The sequence below is a fragment of the Callospermophilus lateralis genome, chromosome 2, assembly GCF_048772815.1.
Source record: "Callospermophilus lateralis isolate mCalLat2 chromosome 2, mCalLat2.hap1, whole genome shotgun sequence".
Classification (NCBI taxonomy): domain Eukaryota; kingdom Metazoa; phylum Chordata; class Mammalia; order Rodentia; family Sciuridae; genus Callospermophilus; species Callospermophilus lateralis.
The window spans coordinates 147,179,363-147,199,981 of NC_135306.1; the positions used below are offsets into that span (position 1 = coordinate 147,179,363).

At 54.5% G+C, this 20,619-nt stretch overlaps 1 protein-coding gene across 2 annotated transcripts in view; it reads right to left on the reverse strand.

Annotated features, from left to right (window-relative positions):
* Positions 1-1,869: 1,869 nt before the first annotated feature.
* Capn5 (calpain 5) overlaps positions 1,870-20,619 on the reverse strand; it is a 54,886-nt gene continuing 36,136 nt past the window's right edge. Inside the window, exons 4-13 of one of the 2 annotated variants that reach the window (XM_076843950.2) lie at positions 17,028-17,236; positions 13,244-13,436; positions 12,047-12,240; positions 11,423-11,500; positions 9,811-10,006; positions 9,040-9,162; positions 7,009-7,205; positions 5,890-6,005; positions 5,242-5,378; positions 1,870-4,147 (exon numbers count right to left, since the gene is read on the reverse strand). In XM_076843950.2, the coding sequence (XP_076700065.2) occupies positions 3,965-4,147; positions 5,242-5,378; positions 5,890-6,005; positions 7,009-7,205; positions 9,040-9,162; positions 9,811-10,006; positions 11,423-11,500; positions 12,047-12,240; positions 13,244-13,436; positions 17,028-17,236 (1,626 nt within the window). In that variant the 3' untranslated portion in view covers positions 1,870-3,964. The remainder of the gene's footprint in view (positions 4,148-5,241; positions 5,379-5,889; positions 6,006-7,008; positions 7,206-9,039; positions 9,163-9,810; positions 10,007-11,422; positions 11,501-12,046; positions 12,241-13,243; positions 13,437-17,027; positions 17,237-20,619) is intronic. The other variant, XM_076843951.2, reaches the window with a different exon arrangement.

Here is a 20,619-nt window from a genome sequence, read left to right on the forward strand (position 1 = left end):
GACTTGTCCAAGGACCGAGCATGTCTGCTCCAGGACGCCCCCCACCCCAGCTCCCGCTCAGCAACAATTCAGCAGATACCATGTGCTCGGCTCTTCCCTTCTCCAGGGTTTAAGCCTCCATCATTCCAGGCTTAGGACAATTTCATTCAAGGACTGCTGTGGAGGCACCCCTGTGGGTGGCAGGAAGCCCAGGAGCAAGGGGCTATGGGGGCAGGGGTTCCAGAGGAAGCCCATACCCAGGACTCTTCTAAGCTCCCTCTCCCCATGCCTGGGAGCAACCCAGCCTTACCTGGGTCCCAGAAGCACACTCTCAGCACCCCACCGGCTTGGGTGCTGCTGCCACAGGCACAGAGGACTCAGGAAGCAGGGCACAAACGTAACTGGCCTGCAGACACGCTGCCCTGCCTGTCTTACTCCGAGGCCCGCTGTGGGTGTCACTCTGGGTCTTTCCGACTCTCTCTGGTCTCTCTTCGCCCTTCTCTCTGCCCAGGGAGGCTGTCCAGCCAGCACTGCCACCCTCCTTTCTCACTCCAGAGCCTTCTCCCAGGAGGCGGAGCCGGAGGGGGCCTCCAAGGTCTGGGTGTGGTGACATCAGCGTGGGGGATGGGCTGTGCTGGGACTAATGTCCAGAGGCTGTCCAGGGCTCTGTGCAGAGCCCTATGCTGACCTGTGGGACCCAGGCCCCCACCCATCCTGGCCTCAGGTGCCTCTATCATTTGCCCAAACCTGCTACCTGCTGACTTGGCGCGAGGGCAGGAAGTCTGATCTGGTCTTGGTGGCTGATTGCTGGCAGCTCAGGTGCGCCTGCCTCCCTGCAAGCCCACCGTCTCCTAAGGTGGCTGTGTGAGACTCCCACAGCACAGGGGCAGGCAGCCCATGGCAGGAGGCGGGTCCTAGCTAGCCCAGCACTTGGCACCCGCTCCCAGACACACTGGCCCGTGCCCCAGACCCACCTCCCGAGGGTGTGCTCAGACGCCACCCCCTGAAGCTCACCAACTCAACACAACCCCACAACATGTTCTGGGGGGTGGGGTGCACATTATTCTACAGTCATCCAGAAACTTTGTGAACCAGATAACTTGGGGCAACCCCAGTGCACCAGGAACACGTACCAAGGGAGGTAAAGTGTGTGATTAAAAGGGACTGAGGACAAAGAAGGGCACAAAGCCTGTTATTAGCGTTGTGCAGCCCGGGGCTGGGAGGAGGGTGACTTCTTGAGACTTGGCCCTTTGTCTTTGCCACCCTTGGCCTATAGCTCTGGGCCCCAGAGAGGGGGGGCACTTTTGTCTCCCTAGGCTCCATACCTGGGGTACATCTGCAGGGAAACCAACCATGGATGGGTGGGGGCCTGTGGGGGCCCAGTGGCCCAACAGCACCACCTGCTGGACGAAATCTCCACGGCCACAGAGCCAGGGAAGCAAGACCCCTGACGGGGAGCCAGGCCCCAGCTTCTCAGCTCCAGCAGCAGCTTTGGTCCCTCCACAGGTCTGCCTGGTCTCCCGCATCCACCTGGGCCTCACAAGCCCTTTAATGGTGTCCTTGGTGCGGCTGCCTCTGCACCCCTGGATCAGGGCTTGGGCCTGCTTGGGCCCCGTGGGAAGTCCCACACTGCCTAGCAATCTTCCTACAGTGTTTGTCGTGATTGGAGATCCATCTTCCAGAGCACGGACTGTCTCCCTGTGTCCCCAGGGCGAGGCTTGTAAAGCCAACAGCACTGGCTTGCTGTAGGCTTATCCTGCTGACCAGAGGACAGTCACCCATTGTATCATCCCCTGTAGAGGGGGAAAGACAGACACAAGAAGATATTTCTGGATTGCAGAAACATTTATTCTGAGAACAGAACAGGCCTCCTCTCCCCCAGCCTGGCAGTGGGCCCCAGAAGGACTGAAGCCCAGGTCTGGCTGGTGTGGGCTGGAGGCCCTGCCCATCTGTGAATGCCGACACTGAGGCCCTCCTGGGCGCACAGGTGAATTGCTCTCCCTGATCCACCATCTATTCTCATCTGTTTGGACCCCACACCTTCCTGGGGATCAGAGATCCCTGCACAGCCAGGAACCAGCCTGGCCCACCTCGAGGGAAGGAGCTGCTGTTCCAGTTCTGCTGTAGGCGGGAGGCTAGGATCAGCCCCCAGGCTGAAACCTACACAAATCAGCCACTTGGTCCCAGTTTGCCCCTATACCTAGGGGACTATGGCTGAGCAAAGACCCACGTGTCAGCTCCAGAGGCCCAAGCTGGCATACCTGACTCAGGAATCTTAATTTGAAATAGACAAGAAGCCGTGATTACAGGAACGTGTACAGTGTGTAGCATACAGAGATACATAGAGAGAGGGGTTGCTTTGCCCTTGTTTAGCACTGTGGGTGCTGACAAATAGGAATCATTGGCCCCACTTTGCAGAGGGAGAGATCAGAGGCACAGGAGGTTTAAGTGACTTGCTCCTGGACACATGCACAGTTCCAGCCCTGGGTCCTCTAGGTCTTTCAGTTCCAGGGCAGGACCCAGGAGCAGAGCCAGCCCCAGAGCAAGGTGGAAATATCAGAGAATCCAGCACCTCCAGCCAGGACACTGGACTGAACAGTGAGCTCTGGAGTAGAAAATTCAGGTTCCCAAAGGAATTGCTGTCCTGGGGCCAGCTGGACTTTCCATTTGCTTTGCCTGGTCCAAAGTCCAAGGAGGGTACAGAGGAGACCCTGAGTGGGTCACGGCACCAGCACTTCACAGAAGTTCTCCAAGAACACAGCGCCAGCCTGCAGTCACCCAAGTACAAACACCCTCTTCGTCACCCTCCTGCAGACCTCCTCTGAGAAGGCCTGACTTCGCCCATGTCCCTGCCCAGGTGGAATCAAAATAAAATTAGAGGGTGAGCAAAACTGGTATCAAAAGAAAGGGGGATCCAGAATCTCCTTTAAACCCCCCTGGCTAAAACTGAGATTTTTTTTTTTTTTTTTTTTTTTTTTTAATACAGAGGACACTAAAAGGATCATTTTGGTCCAGGCAGTAAGAGGAGCACTGTGGTCCCATTAGCTGTTGGGGGAAGATGTGGGTGGACAGCTTCTGGGGAGGCAATGGAGTCACCTGTCTCCTGCCATGCCCACTAGGTGACCTGACCCCAGCAGGCCTGGCACCACCCACCCTGGAGTCCTTTCTCCTATGGGAAGCTGGGGTCTTGCAGCAAGGGGAGCCTGTGCCTCTCTCTGGGTCCCCACAGCTGCGCTGCCTGCCTGGCCCACTAACGGGGCTCACTCAGGAAGGTGCCCTTTACTTCCCTCAAACCAGGGGCTGAGAGTGGATCAGAACCTGGAATGAGAAGGTAGCTGCAGCCTGCCTGGGCTTCTGCCTCGGGGGGGACCTGAAGACAGAGGCCCAAGGTGGGGGCTGGGTGGTTCCCTTCACCTGTTGACTTGTGAGCGTTGCTTCTTCATTTGGGGGGAAAAATGGATGGCTGAGTGGGCAGGATTAGAGAATGAACAGGAATCACCTGCACATGTCCCAAATTCCAGCCTGAGCAGAACCCCAGCAAGTGCCTAGCAACCGCTCTTTCAAAGTAGCTTGGAAATCAAGTGTAGGTGGCAGAAAAAGTGAATTCTGGGAGACTGAGGTGGGCCTGGGAAACAAGGGGGAGGAAACATGGGGCTTGGGGACATGGCAGTTTGTGTGTAAACAAGTGACATCTTCTTGGCACTCCTCGGCAGACAGCAGGGCCTGGGGAAAATGTTTTCAACGGATAGAGTCCTTTAGCAGTGGTGACAGCTGGGGTGGGGAGGGGACTCCCCAACAAGGAGGGAATGCTTTGGGGCCCTCAGGACACTGAGGTCCAGAGAAGGGTAGAGCTCTACCAATGTCACACAGCAAGTCAGTAAAAGAATGGAAAAGGACCCCAGCATCTGGCTCCCAGGCTGGTCCCAAGTCTGGTGAGGACATGCAGGTGGTGGTGAGACTGTTGGGGCCGGTAGATGGGCAGGCGTCAGACAGCTGTGAGGGAGGCACTGCTGAGGACGTGCACAGCCACGGTGCCTGGCAAGTCGCTCGGCTGCCGGCTGCTTCGGTCTCGGAGGTGGAGGGTGTGCAGGGCCTGGAGGTCATCCGGGTCAGCCTTCAGATGCACCTGGCCCAAGAATTCATCCTTCAGGACTCGGTGATTCCAGATCTGAGAGGAGACAGAAGATTATGGTAGGGGCCATATAGTCTATGGTAGGTGCTGGTGGTGACAGCTAGGTCTCAAACTCACTTCCCGCAGTGCAAGCCTGGCCAAGGAGCCCTGGTGGTCTGCCTGGGCCAAGGGCATGCCCCATCCAGAGTCTCAGGCTCCCCGTCTCTCAAACTGCTCTTCCACCTATAAAGTCACATCTGTTCTTATTAGCTCTGCTGCTGACCTAGGATGAACTTGGACAAGTGATACACCCTCAGCTCTAGTTTTCCCATCATTTTTTTGGCGGGGGGACAGGCTACCCAGGATTGAGCTCAGGGGCACTCAACCACTGAGCCACATCCCCAGCCCTATTTTGTATTTTATTTAGAGACAGGATCTCAGTGAGTTGCTTAGGGCCTCACTTTTGCTGAGGCTGGCTTTGAACTCCCGATCCTCCTGCCTCAGTCTCCCTAGCTGCTGGGATTACAGGTGTATACCACAGCGTCCGGCTAGTTTCCCCATCTTTAATATGAGGGTCAATATGAGGGTCGAGTCCTTTCCGAACTCCAATATCTATGAGTCTGTGATTTGATCCAGTGGGACCCAATGTTAAGAAAACTTAGAAAATCTACTGGGGCTCTCCGGGGGTACCCCAGCATTTGTTCACAGAGTTTTTTCACCCAGAGAGATGCTGTTCTGAGCCTGGGGGGATACAGAACTTCCTGGTAATGAGCTCAAAATCATCACGTACCAGCCTGAGAGGGGTGGGAAGGCCTTCCAAGGACACTGGCTTTCCCACCCCTGCTCAGAGCTCTTAGGAAACAGCCACACTGGTCTCCAGCCGCTTTCCCAGGTGCAGCCACTACAGGGGAATCTAAGAATAGCTATGAGGCTGTGGGCGAGGTCAGCAGAGATGACCACTGTCCACAGCCAAGAGACTGACCCTGCTGGGTCTTGGGATTGCATTGGCTAAAACAACTGGCCCACCTACTGAGGGTGACCAGGAGGGGCAGGCAAGGAATGCCAAAGCCACATGGGGAGGCAGGGACAGATGGAGAACCAGAATCCAGCAAAGGTCTTCTGCCCTGGAGCCTGTGGGCAGGTGGGCTCACCTGCACGGTGATGGGCTGGCTTGGCTTCTTGCGGTAGAAGACTCCTTTCACATTGTACTCAGGTGTGGAGGTCCCTTTCTGCACAGTTGAGCGGACTTTGTCCCCTTCACACTTGATGATCACGTAAGAGTTAGCCCCTAGGGAGGGGGAGGGGGAGCTGGGGTGAAGGTGCAGGCTGGAGCAGGGCCCGGGTGGGACAGAAGTCTGGGAGGTGAAGTGCCTCCCTGGGCTCAGGCATTCAGAAGGGGAGAGCAGAGCCTGGCCCACCCCTGGGAACCTTAACTTCCAGACACTGGCAGATGGCAAGAGGGCACTGGCCATGTCTGGCCTTATCCATGAGGTTCTCCCGGCTCAGGCTTCCTACCATAGTACCTCCTCGAGCCTCCAGGTCACCTTCCCTGAGCCCTCCCTACCAGCTCTCTGTCCCAGCATCTGACTTCCCTACCACCCAGGAAGACCCTGGGAGCAAGAAGCAGCCTTACTCCTCTCTGAGCCCAGGATGCCCCAGCAGTGGCTGGCCTACAGTGGGTGTGAGGAAAGGTCTGCTGACCAGCGGAGTGTCAGAAGGGAGTTCTGGAGGCTGAGCAAGGAGAGGGCCTGGGGCAACTGCCAGGAGGGAGACACAGGCCTTTCCCTGGGCGAGCTCACCTGTCTGGGAGTCCTTGAGGCCAGCAGCCCCCAGGACATGTACCTGGGTCACCTGCTGGGGGTAGCCACACAGGGAGCTCCAGCAGGTGCGGGGGGGCTCATCATGGCGCAGTTCTCTAATCCAGGAAGGACAAAGAGGCCCGGGGAGACAGTGAGAAGGGGGTTCAGAGTGAGCAAGGGGAGAGGAGGATTTAATACAGACATTCATTTAGTCCTGGGTCCATCTCTATGGGCAGAATGAGCCACCCAAGCTCACGGCTTCCTGCCTTCTCTATCCCTATCCAGGGGCACCCATCCCATAGGTAGGGAGAGAGGAATAATTTTATGAGCACCTACTACTGAGTGCCAGGCCCACTGCTGGGTGACATAGGTGGTGTCATTTCTAATCCTCAAAAAGTCTGGGGACACACAGGACTATTATTTGTCCATTTTATAGGGGGGGAAGCACCAGGCTTCCCCAGAGGAAAGCCCCTTCCCACACAATGGAAAGCGGTGGAGCAGGGGGTGGCAAGGCCCGAGTCATCTAAGACCACACGGGAAGCTGCTGCCTGGGGCTGGGATGTGGGCAGGGCCCTCTCCTGGGGACAGTGAGTCTGGGCTGCATGACAAGGTGGTGAGGTTAGTGGAGGATACACAAGGTCTGCTCTCCGGCAGGGACAGGGGTGGTTTCGGCCGACCCTGATCCCCAGAGCCAGCTCCCTCAGGGAGGGGAGAAAGGCCACAAGGCTAGAATCAGGCTGGGTAGCGGGCCAGCCTGACATGACCACACCTCGGCATGACCTTGGGCTCTTTCTGATCCCTGTTTTCATTTGTAAAACAGAGTGGCCAGGCCCCCTACTTGGGAGTGTGGGAAGATCAAATGAGGTGAGTGGAAGCTTCTTTGTAACTGGGAAGTGCAGCGCACATAGGAGCTGCTGTTGCTGGTGGTGCCCAAGAGGCCAGGACAGACCTGGGGAAGGGGAGAAGGGGCAGGGGATGGGCAGGTGGTCAGCCCAGGGAGGCTGGATGCCCAGGCTCCACACCTTGGGCAGACCTCAAGTGCCCCTGGAACTGCAGACTCTGCTCAGCCTGGCTCGGACTGTCACCCCGCAACCCTGGCCCACTGCAGTCCCTGCGCACCGGCAGTTGGAGGGCACGTCTGTGAAGACTCTGAGCAGGAACTCGCCGGTGTGGCCTGGCTCAAAGGTGGTGGGGATGATGACGTATCGGCCCTCGGGCTGGTCCGTGCGCAAGAAGACGCTGCGTGAGTTGATGTAGATGGAGCTGGCGGCCTTGTGCTGCAGGCTGTGCATTCGGTACTGGCGGTTCTCCTCCACCTATGAACACAGGAGGGGCTGGCCACTGTGCCACCTGGCATACCCAGCTTGCCCCATGTCCCCTCACCACCAGAAAAGGACAATGGAACCCATGCGTGTGGAATTCCAAAATGGGCTAATCTATAAAGAAGTGGATTAGGGTTTTGCCTAAACTGAGGGGAAGCAGGTCCTAGGATTGGGTGAGGGGTTTCATTTTGGGGGGGATGAAAATGTTCTAAAATTGTGGTTTCTAACTCTGTGACCACACCCAAAGTCTCTAGATCATATACTCTGAATAGGTAAATTGGATGGTCTATGAATTGTATTTCAATAAAAGCTGTTAAAGACAAAGGGCACCGGGCATGGTGGGGCATGCCTGTGTTCCCAGAGGCTCTGGAGGCTGAGATAGGAGGATCATGAGTTCAAAGCCAGCCCCAGCAACTTAGCGAGGCCCCCAAGCAACTTAGCAAGACCTTGTCTCTAAATAAAATGTAAAAAGTCTGGGAATATGGCTTGGTGGTTAAGTGCCCCTGGGTTTAATCCTGGTACAAAAACAAAAAACAAAAAACAAAACTGAAGGCAAGGAGTTAGGGCAGTGGGGCATGACTGTAATCACAGCTGTTTTGGACTGCAGGAGGACTGCAAGTTCAAGACCAGCCTCAGCAACCTAGTGAGATCCGGTCACAAAGTTAAAAGTAATAAGGGCTGGGATGTAGCTTGGTAGCAGAGCACTCCTGGTCTCAATCCCGAGTACCATAAAGAAAGCGGATCATAAGGAACCCCCCTAATAACAAGTCCCTTGGAGTTTCTCACTGTTATACTAGGATCAGGTACGGCAGTCCCCCATATCCATGATTCTGTTTTCTACTGTTTCAGTTACTTATAGTCAACTATATGCTGAAAAAATTAAATGGAAAATTCCAGAAATAAACAATTCAGAAATTTAAAATCTCTTGCTGTTCTAAATAGTGTGGTGAAATCTCCCACCAGCTCCTTTCACCCCTTAGGGCAAGGATTAGGCTTTTTCCAGCATATCTATGCACCAATGACTTAGTGGTCGTCTTGGTGACACTGGAGTGCATAGGACTTGGTACTATCTGCAGCTTCAGGCATCCACGGGGTGGGGGTCTGGGACCTACCTGCCATGGAGGAGGGGACTACTGTATCATGGCCTGCCCAAACCATGGCACAAATCTATGAAATGACATCACCAGCTGCCAGGACATGCTAGGCAAGTCCTAGAGTAAGTGCCACAATATGCCGTGACCACCTTAGTGAAGGCCGTGACATGTCAAGGTCATGGTGTCACAACAGCCAGCCTGTGTGAATGCAGAACAATGATGTGAACAGATGGCTTCGATGTGACTGAACACACTGAAGGCCAGGGACCCAGCACACCCATGTGGTTTCATCAAGTTCATGGGGTCTGACAAGGACATGGATCCCACTCTGCCACCTGTCACCACACACTGGGCCTCACACGTGGATGGCCTCAGCTTCCAGGTTGGGGGAGTGGCCACAGTGAGCCCACCTGGCTCAACTCAAGTATGCTCCTACCTGTCCTGGCATGGCCCCTGACACAGGGAGGTCCCAGGAGAGGGCTCTGAGCTCTGAGGAAAGGCAGCAGCCCTCAGAGCCTAGCCCCAGCCCTAGTCCTCCCCTCCCTCACCTGGGCCTGGGGCCTTGGGAGCTCCCACAGAAGCCACGCCCTGGCGGGGCCCACACCACTGTATCCCCATGATGTCACGGAGCAGCTGGGGTGCTGTCAGAGACTGAGGTGCTCTAGTCCCAGACACAGGCAAGCCAAATTCTCCCGTGCTCTCCTCACCCTCAGCAGGGGTCCAGCTGGCCTCACCTTGTAGATGTCAAAGCCAATGGCCAGGTTCTCGCCCTTGCCCTCCTGGCGGGTGGACCGCTTCGGCTGCTGCTGGAGACACACCAGCACCTCATCTTCTGGCTTCCTGACCTCAAAGATGTACTGCAGGGATGGCCAAGGAGAGACAGACACCTTGTTGGCTCCGGGGTGCCTGGGCTCCTGAACCAGGACCAGACACTTTGGCTGCATGAGCTTGGGCCAGTCCCATCACCTCTCTGAGCCGCTGCATCCCTCCTCTGTGACACTGTAGGCCTGCCCACGCCTACAATGGCTACTCTGCGTGAAGGCTCAGCTCAGGGCCTGGCACGTAGTTGATGCTCAATAAAGGCACACTGATTCCCAGGACTGAGCAGTGCTCACAGGCTGTGAGTGAGGAAGCCGCAGGGCAGAGGCTACTGCTGGGGAGCTGAGCCCGGCCAAGTTCCCCAGGAACAGGCACGACTGTGCTACCATGAAACCACGCGCTGATCCTCAGCTCCACCACTAAATGTCCTGAAGACTCTGGACCAGACACTCAGAAGTCCCTGAGTCAGTTTCCTCATTTTTACTGTCTGCAGGTCAGGTTTAAGTGTAGGGCTTCGTGACAGCCAGCTGAGACTGCTGCGACCGTCTACTGTACACACAGGTATGCCGAGACCCAAGGAGGGGTAGAGATATACCTGAGGTCATGCAGGAGCCCCTGGAGGGACAGCGGGGGGGAGGTGGCTGCAGTCGCTGCAGAGGCAGGGTGAGGTGCCTGAGGATGCCCACCTGAGGGTTCTGGAAGAAGGTGTCCTTGTGGTTGATGCAGCCCCCGCTGCGGTTCTGCCGAGGGTCCTCGTGCCGAGTCCAGGCGCCGCGCAGGCGGGCCTCCTCCCACGTCTTGTGGATGCTCAGATAGGATGTGTTGAGCAGGCGGCACTTGATGATGTCGGTGAAGTAGCGGCACATGTCCTCGAAGGTCATCCTGGGTGAGGGAAGGGGCTGAGCCAGGCAGCCCCCAGGCCCTCCTGCCGGCCCACCCTTTATGCTCTAAACCATGGCTCACGCAGGAGCGACTGGGCATGGCCTCCCGCAGAGAATGGTCTCCTCGTTTGTAAAATGGGGCTGAATTTACCAGCAGGCGCCTTACAGGGCTAGTGCAGAAATCAAGTACAGCAGTAACAGCTGGCACACAACCTTTAACGGAGTAGCTAACAAAGGCCGGCTGCTCAGCTATACGTATACAGAGGATGGATAACTGAGTACTGCCCTCTGCAGTCTATAAAGCTGGTTTCCATCCATTGTATTGTACATCAGCTATGAAGCCTCAATAAAGAGGTGGTGGGCACCCCACGGTAGGTGGGTGACCGTGGCCAGGACATTGCTATAGGCACCTTGTGCTATGCACACCTCCAGGAGCCTGGGCGGGGCCAGGGGAAGTGCAGAGAAGGGCCTTAACAGGAGTCCTTTCCACAGGCCAAGGGCTCGACTGACCCCTGAGCCAGACTGAACAAAGCAGATCTTGTCCACAGGAGAATAGAATGAAGGCCCTGGGTGGACTCGGGCAGCAGCTCCCCTGGCATCTGTAGGAGGGTCCTCGATGGGATGCCAGGATCACTGCCCTCTGCCCCTGGTCTGCCTAGGAGGCCTCATGGCACCCACATCGCAGTGGGCAACCCATACGTCTCCAGGTGGGGCTAAATTCCTAAACCAGGTGTTTTTTTGGTGGTGCTGGGGATTGAGCCCAGGGCCTTGTGCATGCAAGCAAGCACTCTACCAACTGAGCTACATCCCCAGCCCCCAAAAACCAGGTGTCTGTTGAAGAACAACACAGCCTGGCAGGACACAGGGGAATGAAGGCAGCGGTGGCGCCCACGCTCCTTGGTCTAGGCTTCTGTTGTCTTCCCAGCCACTCCAGACACCCGCTGCTCTCACCTCTGAATTCTTCCCGAATTTGAGAGGTGTGCCCTCTCACCTCTGGGGCATGTCTCTCTCCTCAACCATCAAAGGTTATTCTGTACCCCAAATCTCAGCTCAGGAGTCAGCTCCTCTGCGAGGCCTCTCCTCTTCTCTCCCCACTCTGAGCACTCAGGCTACCACAGCGTGCCCCTGTGCTCAGTCCCCCACCTGCTGGTGCCCCAAACTGCTTGCCAAGAGCAGCACGGGGGTCCCTCAGGTGGGCAGAGGGGACTGCAGGGCTAAAGGGCCCATTACTGCCCAATTCATTATACAGTGGAAGAAACCGAGGCTCAGAGAGATGGTGTGACTTGTCCCAAGCCACACAGCAAGCTTCTGATGAGGCTGTGCTGGAGCCCTGGCAGCCAACACCCCCACCACCAGGTGCTCCTTGCCAGGTCCAGGTGGTCCCCTTGACTCAGGTGCCAGGCACCAGCACACTCACCAGAACTCGCCATCGTCCTGCACGGTCACACCCATCTTTTCCCGCTCACTCTTGCTCACTTTCTGCCATTCTTCTGAGCTGGGATGTGAGTGCCAGGAAGGAAGAGAGCAGAATAAGAGGACGGGCCCCACCAGAACCACCCTGAGGGACAGCTCAGCGCGAGGCCACCCTCAGTGCAGTGTGGTTAGGGACACCTGGGGCCCTGCTCAGAGAAGCCCTGTCTGCCCTCTCCCATGGGCTGTAATCATGCTAGGGCTAGGAGGACAGGAAGGAAAACCGCAGACAGAGAGGGAGGGGACGTGACCTGTCAATCTGTGGGGCCTCACAGCCGTGAACAAGCACAGAGCATCAACCCCGTTCACTGTCAGCTGGTGGCCTCCTCCTTACCCTCCTTCCCAACCCACTCACCACACTGGTCACTATGTCCTTATAGGTCAGCTGTCCTCCAGGCCTCTGTCCTTGATGAATCCACTGCCCCACACAATACTCCAAAGGAAGTCTTTTCTAATTTCATCCTCCCCCAGACCCTCTGAGGCCCAGGTCCAGTATCAGCACCCCCATGGAGCCCACCCCATCCCTGCCCAAACAACTCTCATGCCCGTGGTGCCCATCCCCAGTCCTCACGTGTCACTCCAGGGACCATTCCACTCCCGCTCGCCCCAGGGGTTGCGTAGACGGATCATGTCCAGCTTCTCTGACTTGAAAAAGGCCAGCAGGCCATGGCCCAGGCGCACCTTGCGTACGTCGGTGACAGCATAAGCATGACCCTTCACCAGGCCACACGCCAGGCGTGCCTCCATGTCAGCTGCTGTAACAGCCTGCAGGAAGACACAGGTGCTAAGACAGGTGGGGCCAGGCTGGAAGCCGAACCCAGGGGGGCAAAGGCCCAGGAACCAGAGCAAGGAGGCCACACCGCCCCCTCCAGGCAGGTACAGGAACTGCACCCTCCCATACAGATAGACCTTGTTGGGTGGTGTCGGAGTGGTGGGGGGTTCAGAGCTTTACGCAGCAGTCTCTCGTAAAGGAAGGTGTCTGCAGTGGGGCCAGCCCAGGGTGGGCAGAAGCTGATTCACCCTGGCTCAGCTGATCATTAAATATTCAGGGTTTTTCTTTTTTCTTTCTATGGTACTGGGGATCGAGCTGGGGGTGTTCTATCCCCGAGCAACAGCCCCAGTCCTTTTTATTTTGAGATGGGGTCTTTCTACATTGCCAAGGCTGCCCTTGAACTTGTGATTCTCCCGTCTGCATCTGCCTCTCAAGTAGCTGGGATTACAGGTATGTGCCACCACACTCAGAAATATGCAGAGGTTTTGAGAATTGACTGTTAAAACATTGGTAACTGGAAATTAACCATGGTGGAAATATTTACACCCCTCAACCAGAAAATGCTACAAGTCAAGGCCTTCTGGGTTTCTAGAGCCAGTTTGTGGGTGTACCAGGGGGTCAGCTAAACCTGGGTCAAAGCCTGTCTTCACTGGGCTGAGCTTTCTCCTCCAGGACCTGAGCAATTAATGAAGCCACATGAGCCTCTTGAGGTGGCAGCCCAGGGCCGGCCCACCACAGGGCTCCTTCCCTCTTTCATCTGCCCCCAGCTTCTGATGCCTCCCACTTGGACTGAGTCAGATGCAGATGCCCAAAGCCCAGAAGGGTCAGCACGGAGTGGGTGGTGTGGGGCTGCACAACTCGGGCAGGGCAGAGGCTACTCCTCCAACTGCTCCCATTGCTCACGAGGCTGAGGGTCTGGACTTGGCCCTGGGTCCTCACAGCCACCTCCCGTCCCAGTCAGGGTTGGTGACATGGAGGTCTGCTCTGGGCTCTCACCTTGATGGAGGCACTGATGAGGCCCCCCCGGCTGTGCACCTTCAACACACGCTCAAAGAGCTGGTTCCTCTTGGCCTCGTCATTGGCGAAGTCCCCCTCAGTCAGGTCGATGGGCTCAGAAACGCCGCCCGTGAAGTCCACCAGTGCATCCGCCGTGTTGCCTCCATCCAGGGCCTGGTAACAGCCCGCCAGCCTGGGGAGCAGTGAGCAAGAATTCCCAGTGCATCCCAGCCGGGCTACACCCTTCACCTTGTAGGGGAGAGTTTTGAACCTCAGAGAGCTCAAGCAAACTGCTAAGGTCACACAGTAGGCCACAGCACAGCCAACACTGGAACCCAGACCCGACTCCCAGTGAACCCCGTCAAGTTCCACTCAAATTTCCCCAGGACTTAGCAGCTCCAGCTTCACAGATCAGATGGCCCAAAACCTAGCCATTCATTTCAAAAGCATTAAAGGCTCATATACCTTTTGACACCCCAATTCTGGATAAGTGACATGATTTATAATGATATAAAAGCAGAAATAACCTCAATACCTAACAATGGGGAATTGATTTTAAGAACTAAAGCTGTACCCATACTCTGGAACATGAAGCAGCTGTGGAAAATGTACAGAATTCCTGAGGTAGGGAAATGCTAGTGCTTGCTTGGTACATTTGAAAAGCAATACAAGTGGATTCCAATTGTGGTTTTAAGTATATCATGATTCACTTAAAACAAAACAAAACAAAACAAAACCAAACAAAAAAAACCCCACTTATTAGCCAGGAAGGACAAACCATAAAATCAGAGGGACCTAAGTCCCATTTCCTGGGAGTAAAAAAAACAAAAAAGAAACTCTTAAGAAAATATTTAAGTACCTACTATGTGCCACATAGTAATGAATGAATGAAAACTCAGAAGCAGAAAGAGATATATAACATAATACTGTTGATGGAAATTGAAAATATATATACACAAAACTGGAACACTTAGCATGCCCAAGGCCCTGGATTCAATTTCCAGCACTACAAAGAAAGAAACAAACAAACAAAAACAACACCACCCCCCCGAAACATGGTTTTATAAGGTCACCCACAAACAAAAATGTCTCACAGATGCTGAAAGAGGCTGGAGGTATGCATAAGGCCTGGGTTTGATTCCCAGCCCTGCCCCCCTTTTTTCTTAAAAAAAGTTAAAGCCACATCAATTTTACAGCAGCTCAATTCACAATAGCCAAGCTATGGAACCGACCTAGGTGTCCTTCAACAGATAAATGGAAAAAGAAAATGTGGTATATATGCTCAATGGAATATTACCCAGTCATAAAAAAGAATGAAATTATGGCATTTACCAGTAAATGGATGAAACTGAGACTATCAGGCTAAGTGAAATAAGCCAATTCCCCAAAACTAAAGGCCAAATATTCTCTCTGATATGTGGATGCTAACCCATAACAAGGGAGGGTAGGGAGGAGAATAGAAGTTTACTAGATTAGACTAGATTAGAATAAGTTATACTCCCCTATGTATAATATGTCAAAATATGCTGTACTGCCATGTATAACTAAAAAGAACAAATAAAATTTTAACAAGAAAAAAGTTGAAACAGTTGCCATTGGTGAGGGAGGGGAAGAGGGGAAGGGAGAGGCCCAGGTAGGAAAGAGGGTAAATGGTGACAGAGCAGAGTAGGACAGGGGCCAAGCTACAATGGTGATGCTCTTCGTTAACTCAGACCAAAACAGGGAAGGGGAAGGCAGGGGCTGATCTTTCTACAAATCTTTCATTTTATAATTTAAAAAGTAAATGTGGGCTGGGTCTGGGGCTCAGTAGCAGAGCGTTTGCCTAGCATGTGTGAGGCACTGGGTTCCATCCTTAGCACCATATAAAAATAAGCAAATAAAATAAAGGCATGCTGTCCATCTACAACTACAAAAAAATGTTTTTAAAAAGTAAATGTAAAAAAATAAGCAAGCACAAAGTATGCAGCCACTGTGGAAAATAGTTTGGTCATTCCTCAAAAAGTTAAACATAATTGCCCTGTAATTCACTCCTAGGTGTGTGCTCATAAGAAGCGAAAGCAGAGATTCACATGGACACACCCATGTTCACGGCAGCACTATGCACAAGAGCCGGAGGTGGAAGCAGGCCAGGAGTCCAATAGACAAACAGAGAAACAAAATGTGATGTATTCAAGTGGAGACTGTCACCCAGCCGTTAAGAGAAAGGAACCTTTGATATCTGCTATAACACGGATGGACCTTGAAAACATGGTGCTTTGTAAAAGATGCCAGACACAGAGGGGCTAATACAGTACTCCACTTACACCAGGAACCTAGAATAGGGCAAGTTCCCAGAGACAGAAAGCAGAACAGAGGTCCCTGGGGACTGGGGGAGGAGAAGGAGGAAGCTACCGTTCGATGTGTAAGAGTTTTCATTAGGGATGATAAAAAAGTTTCTGGTGTAGACAGTGGTGAGTTCGTTGCATGCACTGAACTGTGGGCGTACACACGATGAAAATGAGAAATGTTGTGTTGGGTTTATTTTACTACAAAACTGCTTATTAAAAAAATAAAAGCAAGCCAGGCATGGTGACACCCCAGCAGCCTCATCCTCTTGGGAGGCTAAAGCAGGAGGATTGCTTAAGCCCAGGAGTTTGAGATCAACCTGGGCAACATGGCAAGACTCTGTCAAGAAGGGAAGGGACAGAGGGAGGAAGGGAGTGACGGAAAGAGGGAGGGAGAAATAGAGGAAGGAAACAATGATAAATACAAAATTTTTTAAAAACCCCAAACCCAAGAGCAAGGGCTGGCCGGGGTTGTGGCTCAGTGGTAGAGTGCTCGCCTCACATGTGTGAAGCACTAGGTTCAATCCTCAGCACCGCACAAAAATAAAAAAATTAAATAAAGGTATCGTGTCCATCTACAACTAAAAAAAATATTAAAAACAAAACAAAACAAAAAACCCCAAGAGCAAGACCAGAGCCTTCTCTCCAGAAGGGCAGCACCCATGGTGGAGACTCAGTGGCCACCAGGGGGCAGGCTTTGCTTTCTTAAGATTAAAAATGGAACCTGCCAGTTTTGTTCTCTTGGATTTGTTTTTCCTGTTAGTTTTCCTTTTCCTCCCTTCTTCCTTTCCTTGGACTCTCCCTCCTTCCCCTCTTCTGTTAGGAGACTGACATATAGGTCTGGGAGGAGGAACCAGGGACCGGCTCCCACCAATCTGGCTTGCCTGGTCTCTGGCCCCGGACACTCCTGTCCAGGCCCACCCCAGTGCTGCAAAGGCCTGGAGAGGTCACTCTGCTCCAAAGCCCTCTACAGCTCAGCAAACTTTAGTTCATGCACATTCTGTGTGAGGCCCTGTCCTGGGGACACAGAGTCTGGCACAGAGAAGGAAGAGGGGTCAGCAAAAATAGTATAGATGGACAGTCAGGTAGAGAGATGGTGAGTGGACAGGGGGAGGCCTCTGAGCAGGGTATCTGCCCAACCTCCACACTCAGGCTGGATCGCCGTTACCACATTCCCAGCAGAGGCGCCTAGGGAAGGTCCCACCACATCACCTTTGAGAAACCCACTGCTATGAATATGAGCACTGGCCCTGACCCCAACTAACGCAGAACACCTGCCTGGGCCCCAGGCCCACCCCAGGTAGCCATGCCTCCCCTCCTGGGGTCCAGGCTTCTACCCTACCCAGCACAGCTCTAGCTGGCCATGCCCAGGGCCCTGGGCTCTGAGCTCTGAGCTCTGAGCATGCTGTGTGTCCACCCATGGGAGTTGGCCACCCAAGCTGCCCTTGGCTGGCACCTACTTGGCATAGGCCTTCTCCACCAGAGCGCACCAGAACTCATTGCGGGAGTTGGAGTGGCAGTAGATGAGCTGGTTGTTGACTGTGGGCAGCCGGTCATCAATGACCACGTCCACCCACTCCCCAAAGCGCCAGAAGTGGAAGTGGAAGATGCCGGCGTAGGCGTCAGGCTTCTCAGGGTCCCACTCCTGCTCCTTCCAGTCTGGGATGACCTGGGTGGAGACAGGATGGGGCGCATTTAGGGAACACCCAGCTCCAGGGGAACGGGGGTGTGTGCCTCCCAGGACGGCGAGGAGTCCTGCGCTGCGCCCGTCACGCCACGAACCCGGTGGGACTCGGTAAGACCCCCGCACAGCCCCCGCACCTCCGGGCTCCAGGGCTGGGGCTCCCTCGGGCTCCTCCAGCTCGGCCACGTGGCTCCGATGGGCTCCCGCTCCCTCCTACCCGCCTCCTCCGGCTCCCGCCACATCTGCTCCAGCCTGAGTGGAATCTGGCAGCCACACTAGCCTCTTCACCCTGCAGGTCTCCATCAGGGCCAGCTGCTCAGGTGCCGCCCCCTCCCACCCCACCCGGCCCCAAGCCCCATCACCTGGTCCTGAGGACACTGTACCAGCATCTGCAGCCACACCTGCCTCCCCCACTACACACACATCAGCACCCCTGACCTGATTGTGCCACTTCCTGAATGGACTCTGCCCCCTGTCCCTTCAGCCTCATTTCTCTGCTCCCACCGCTGCCCCAGCCCTGGGTGCTGTAGTCTCTGGGCAAGAGCCCCACACCTGCTCCTCTTCTGCCTCTTCACCCCCTGACCTCCATTCATCCTTCAGTTCCATCCTCCTCCTCTAGGAAGCCCTCCCTGACTCCAGGCAAGGTCAGGACCCATCCATCAGACCCATGGCTGTGCCACCTTCTCTTAGATACTTACAGTTACTGAGCTAGGTACATTAAATGCCTGAGTGACTTTACATTCAGTGACTGACACTAGGAACAGCAGTCCTCTGAGGGCAAGGCCATGCTGTTCTTGGTCACTGCATATACCCAGCACCTGGCCAGGGCCTGGTCCAGAGAGTGAGCTGAATATACTTGTGTGTTGACTGAAGCATAAATCCAGACGTTGATTTAGACTCAGAAATTAATCTATTATTTATGGAACATCTTACAAATACCAGGCCTTATGCTGAGACCACCATAGTCCCTCAATTTAATTCTCACAATAACCGTATGGGTGGCCTACGATTATCCATCCCTACTTGACAGAGAGAACTGAGGCTCAGAGAGGGCAAGTAACTTGTCTACGACCACATAGCCAGAAAACACACGCATTCTTTGTAAGCACAAAGATCTGGGTCGAAGCCAGGATTCAAACACGGGTCTATTTATAAAGAATGCGTTCTTCATCAGTGTGGACTACTCTGTGCCCAGCACTTGCTGAACAGAGGAACCAGACATGGTCCCTGCCCTCAAAAGTCCTCCAGTCTGGTAGGAGAGGCAGGCGTACAGGCCACAAGCCGAGCTAACGTGGGTATATGTTAGCAGGGCCCCAGCGGGGAGGGAGCAGGGGTCCTACTTTGGAGGCGGGCATCTGAGAGCCAGCAGAGGATGTCCCCCAAGCACCCAGGGGCAGACAGAGGTAACCTGGGCAGCAGGTGGTGGGCAGGGAAGGGCAACTTCTCACCCCTCCAAGTCAGGAGGAGGGGCTGGCCAGTCAGGTGTGGCTGAGCCCACCCAGACCCTAAGCAGATCCTTCTAGAAGAAAACCATGCCCAAGTATCCGGGCACCCAGGCATGCGGGCTGAGCTGGACCCCCTCCAGGAGCCCCACATGCTGAGGCCCTGCCCGCCCACAGGCTGCGGTCACCCCACCCCTGCACTCATTAAGGACGCCTTTGTTTACAGGCCTCTTCCATCAGCAGGGAGACTGGCAAAGGGAAATGCTCCCTAGCGGCACATCTGAGACCACGAAAATGAAAATGCTAACTCTGGCAGAGGCACTCGAGCCACTAATGGAGCCCTGCTAGGGGCCCGGGGGGCAGGCTGGTCAGTGTTTCCAGAACTGCCTTGGCCTATCAGTCAGCCTGGCGGCAGGGCTCCGGGAAGCTTCTTGCAGAGGCTGCCCTGGGCATAGGTGAGGGAAGCAGGATCACACCCAGCCAGGAAGCCTGACCCGGTGTCCTGGCCTAAGGCTCAAGACCGCTGCTGCGGCCTTTCCCCGCTCCTCACCTCTCTTTCCAGGCAACTCTGTCCTTTTAAAGTAAAACCCCCCAGGCCTCTGCCCCTCCCATTTTGCTTTCAAGACTGAAAGCTGTATCAAAAAGGAGCCAAGCTAAGCACTGTGGCATTCCCTGCTGCCCCAGCTACTCGGAGGCTGAGGCTGGAAGTTTACTTGAACCCAGAGGCTTAGTGCCAGAGACTGGGTGACATGGGAAGGCCCTGTCTCTGGAAAACGGGGGAGATACCTGCAGGGTGGGGTGATCATCTCTACGGCACAAGTAGGAAGCTCTGAGCTGAGAACACAAGCCTGGTCTACCTCTCCAGGACACCCGCCTCCCTCCAGTGGCCCTGCTCTGGATGCTCTGGACTGTGTGGGGAGGGAGGAGGAGGCCTTGCCGGGTGCGGGGAGGTATGCTGGGACCTGGAAGAATCACTAGCTAAACTTAGGGCTTGGCCCTGAGCCCTCTGTGGCTCAAGAAGCAGTTAATGAGGCTCCAGGGCCTGGGGATCGTGAGTCATGAATTCCTGGGGGCTTGACTTCCCCTCCTGTATCACAGCCAGGGGACCTGGTGTGGGGTGAGCCCCAGCCAGCCTTCCACCTCGAGCTCACCCCTCTGCTGCCAGGAGGACACTGAGTGGGAGAAACTCAACAATTCCACCTTCCTACCCCATAGCCACCATGCCCAAATTCAAGGAAGCCACCCAAGACTCCTGGGGACCTGTCAGAGGATTCAGGAAGCAGCCTGAGGAGGTTCCCATTGGCCACAAATGGGCCACCAGAGCATCAATAAGGATAGCAGCTGCAGCGGAGTACAACAAATCTGTTTAAGTTATCAGACCACATGATACAAAACAAATGATGAGTCATCTTGGAGGAGAGTAGGGAATTAACTCATTTTTTTGAAACTGAAAAATAAGATTAAGCATTGATCCAGCCTTTTCTCACACTGTGCCAGAGGGGAACCAAAGAGGAGATGAAGGGAAATCTCCAGCTGGAAAAGAATCCCCGCTAAGAAATGAGGAGTAAATGACAATACTGGGCCACCACCTTCTATAACCATAGGAGAGTTAGTGGATCAGGCAATGGTCAGCACCGGCTCCTCACACCATAAAAGAGATAAACAGACATTTCATGCCCCCCCCGCCCCACCACCCAGGGAAGGACACGGCATCTCCTGCAGATCAGTCATGCCACAAAACATTTGCACCTCAATTTCCTCAAGCTTCTAGAGCTAAGTCCTAAATACAGGAATGCAGGGGACAGGGCACATGTTAAACAACACCAGGAAGACAGTCACCAACACCCCGACTGGGAATCCCACAGGGCAGATGACTTTGTTTCTTCAATAAATAAATCACAGGGAAAGGTAAAAAGATGAAAGAGA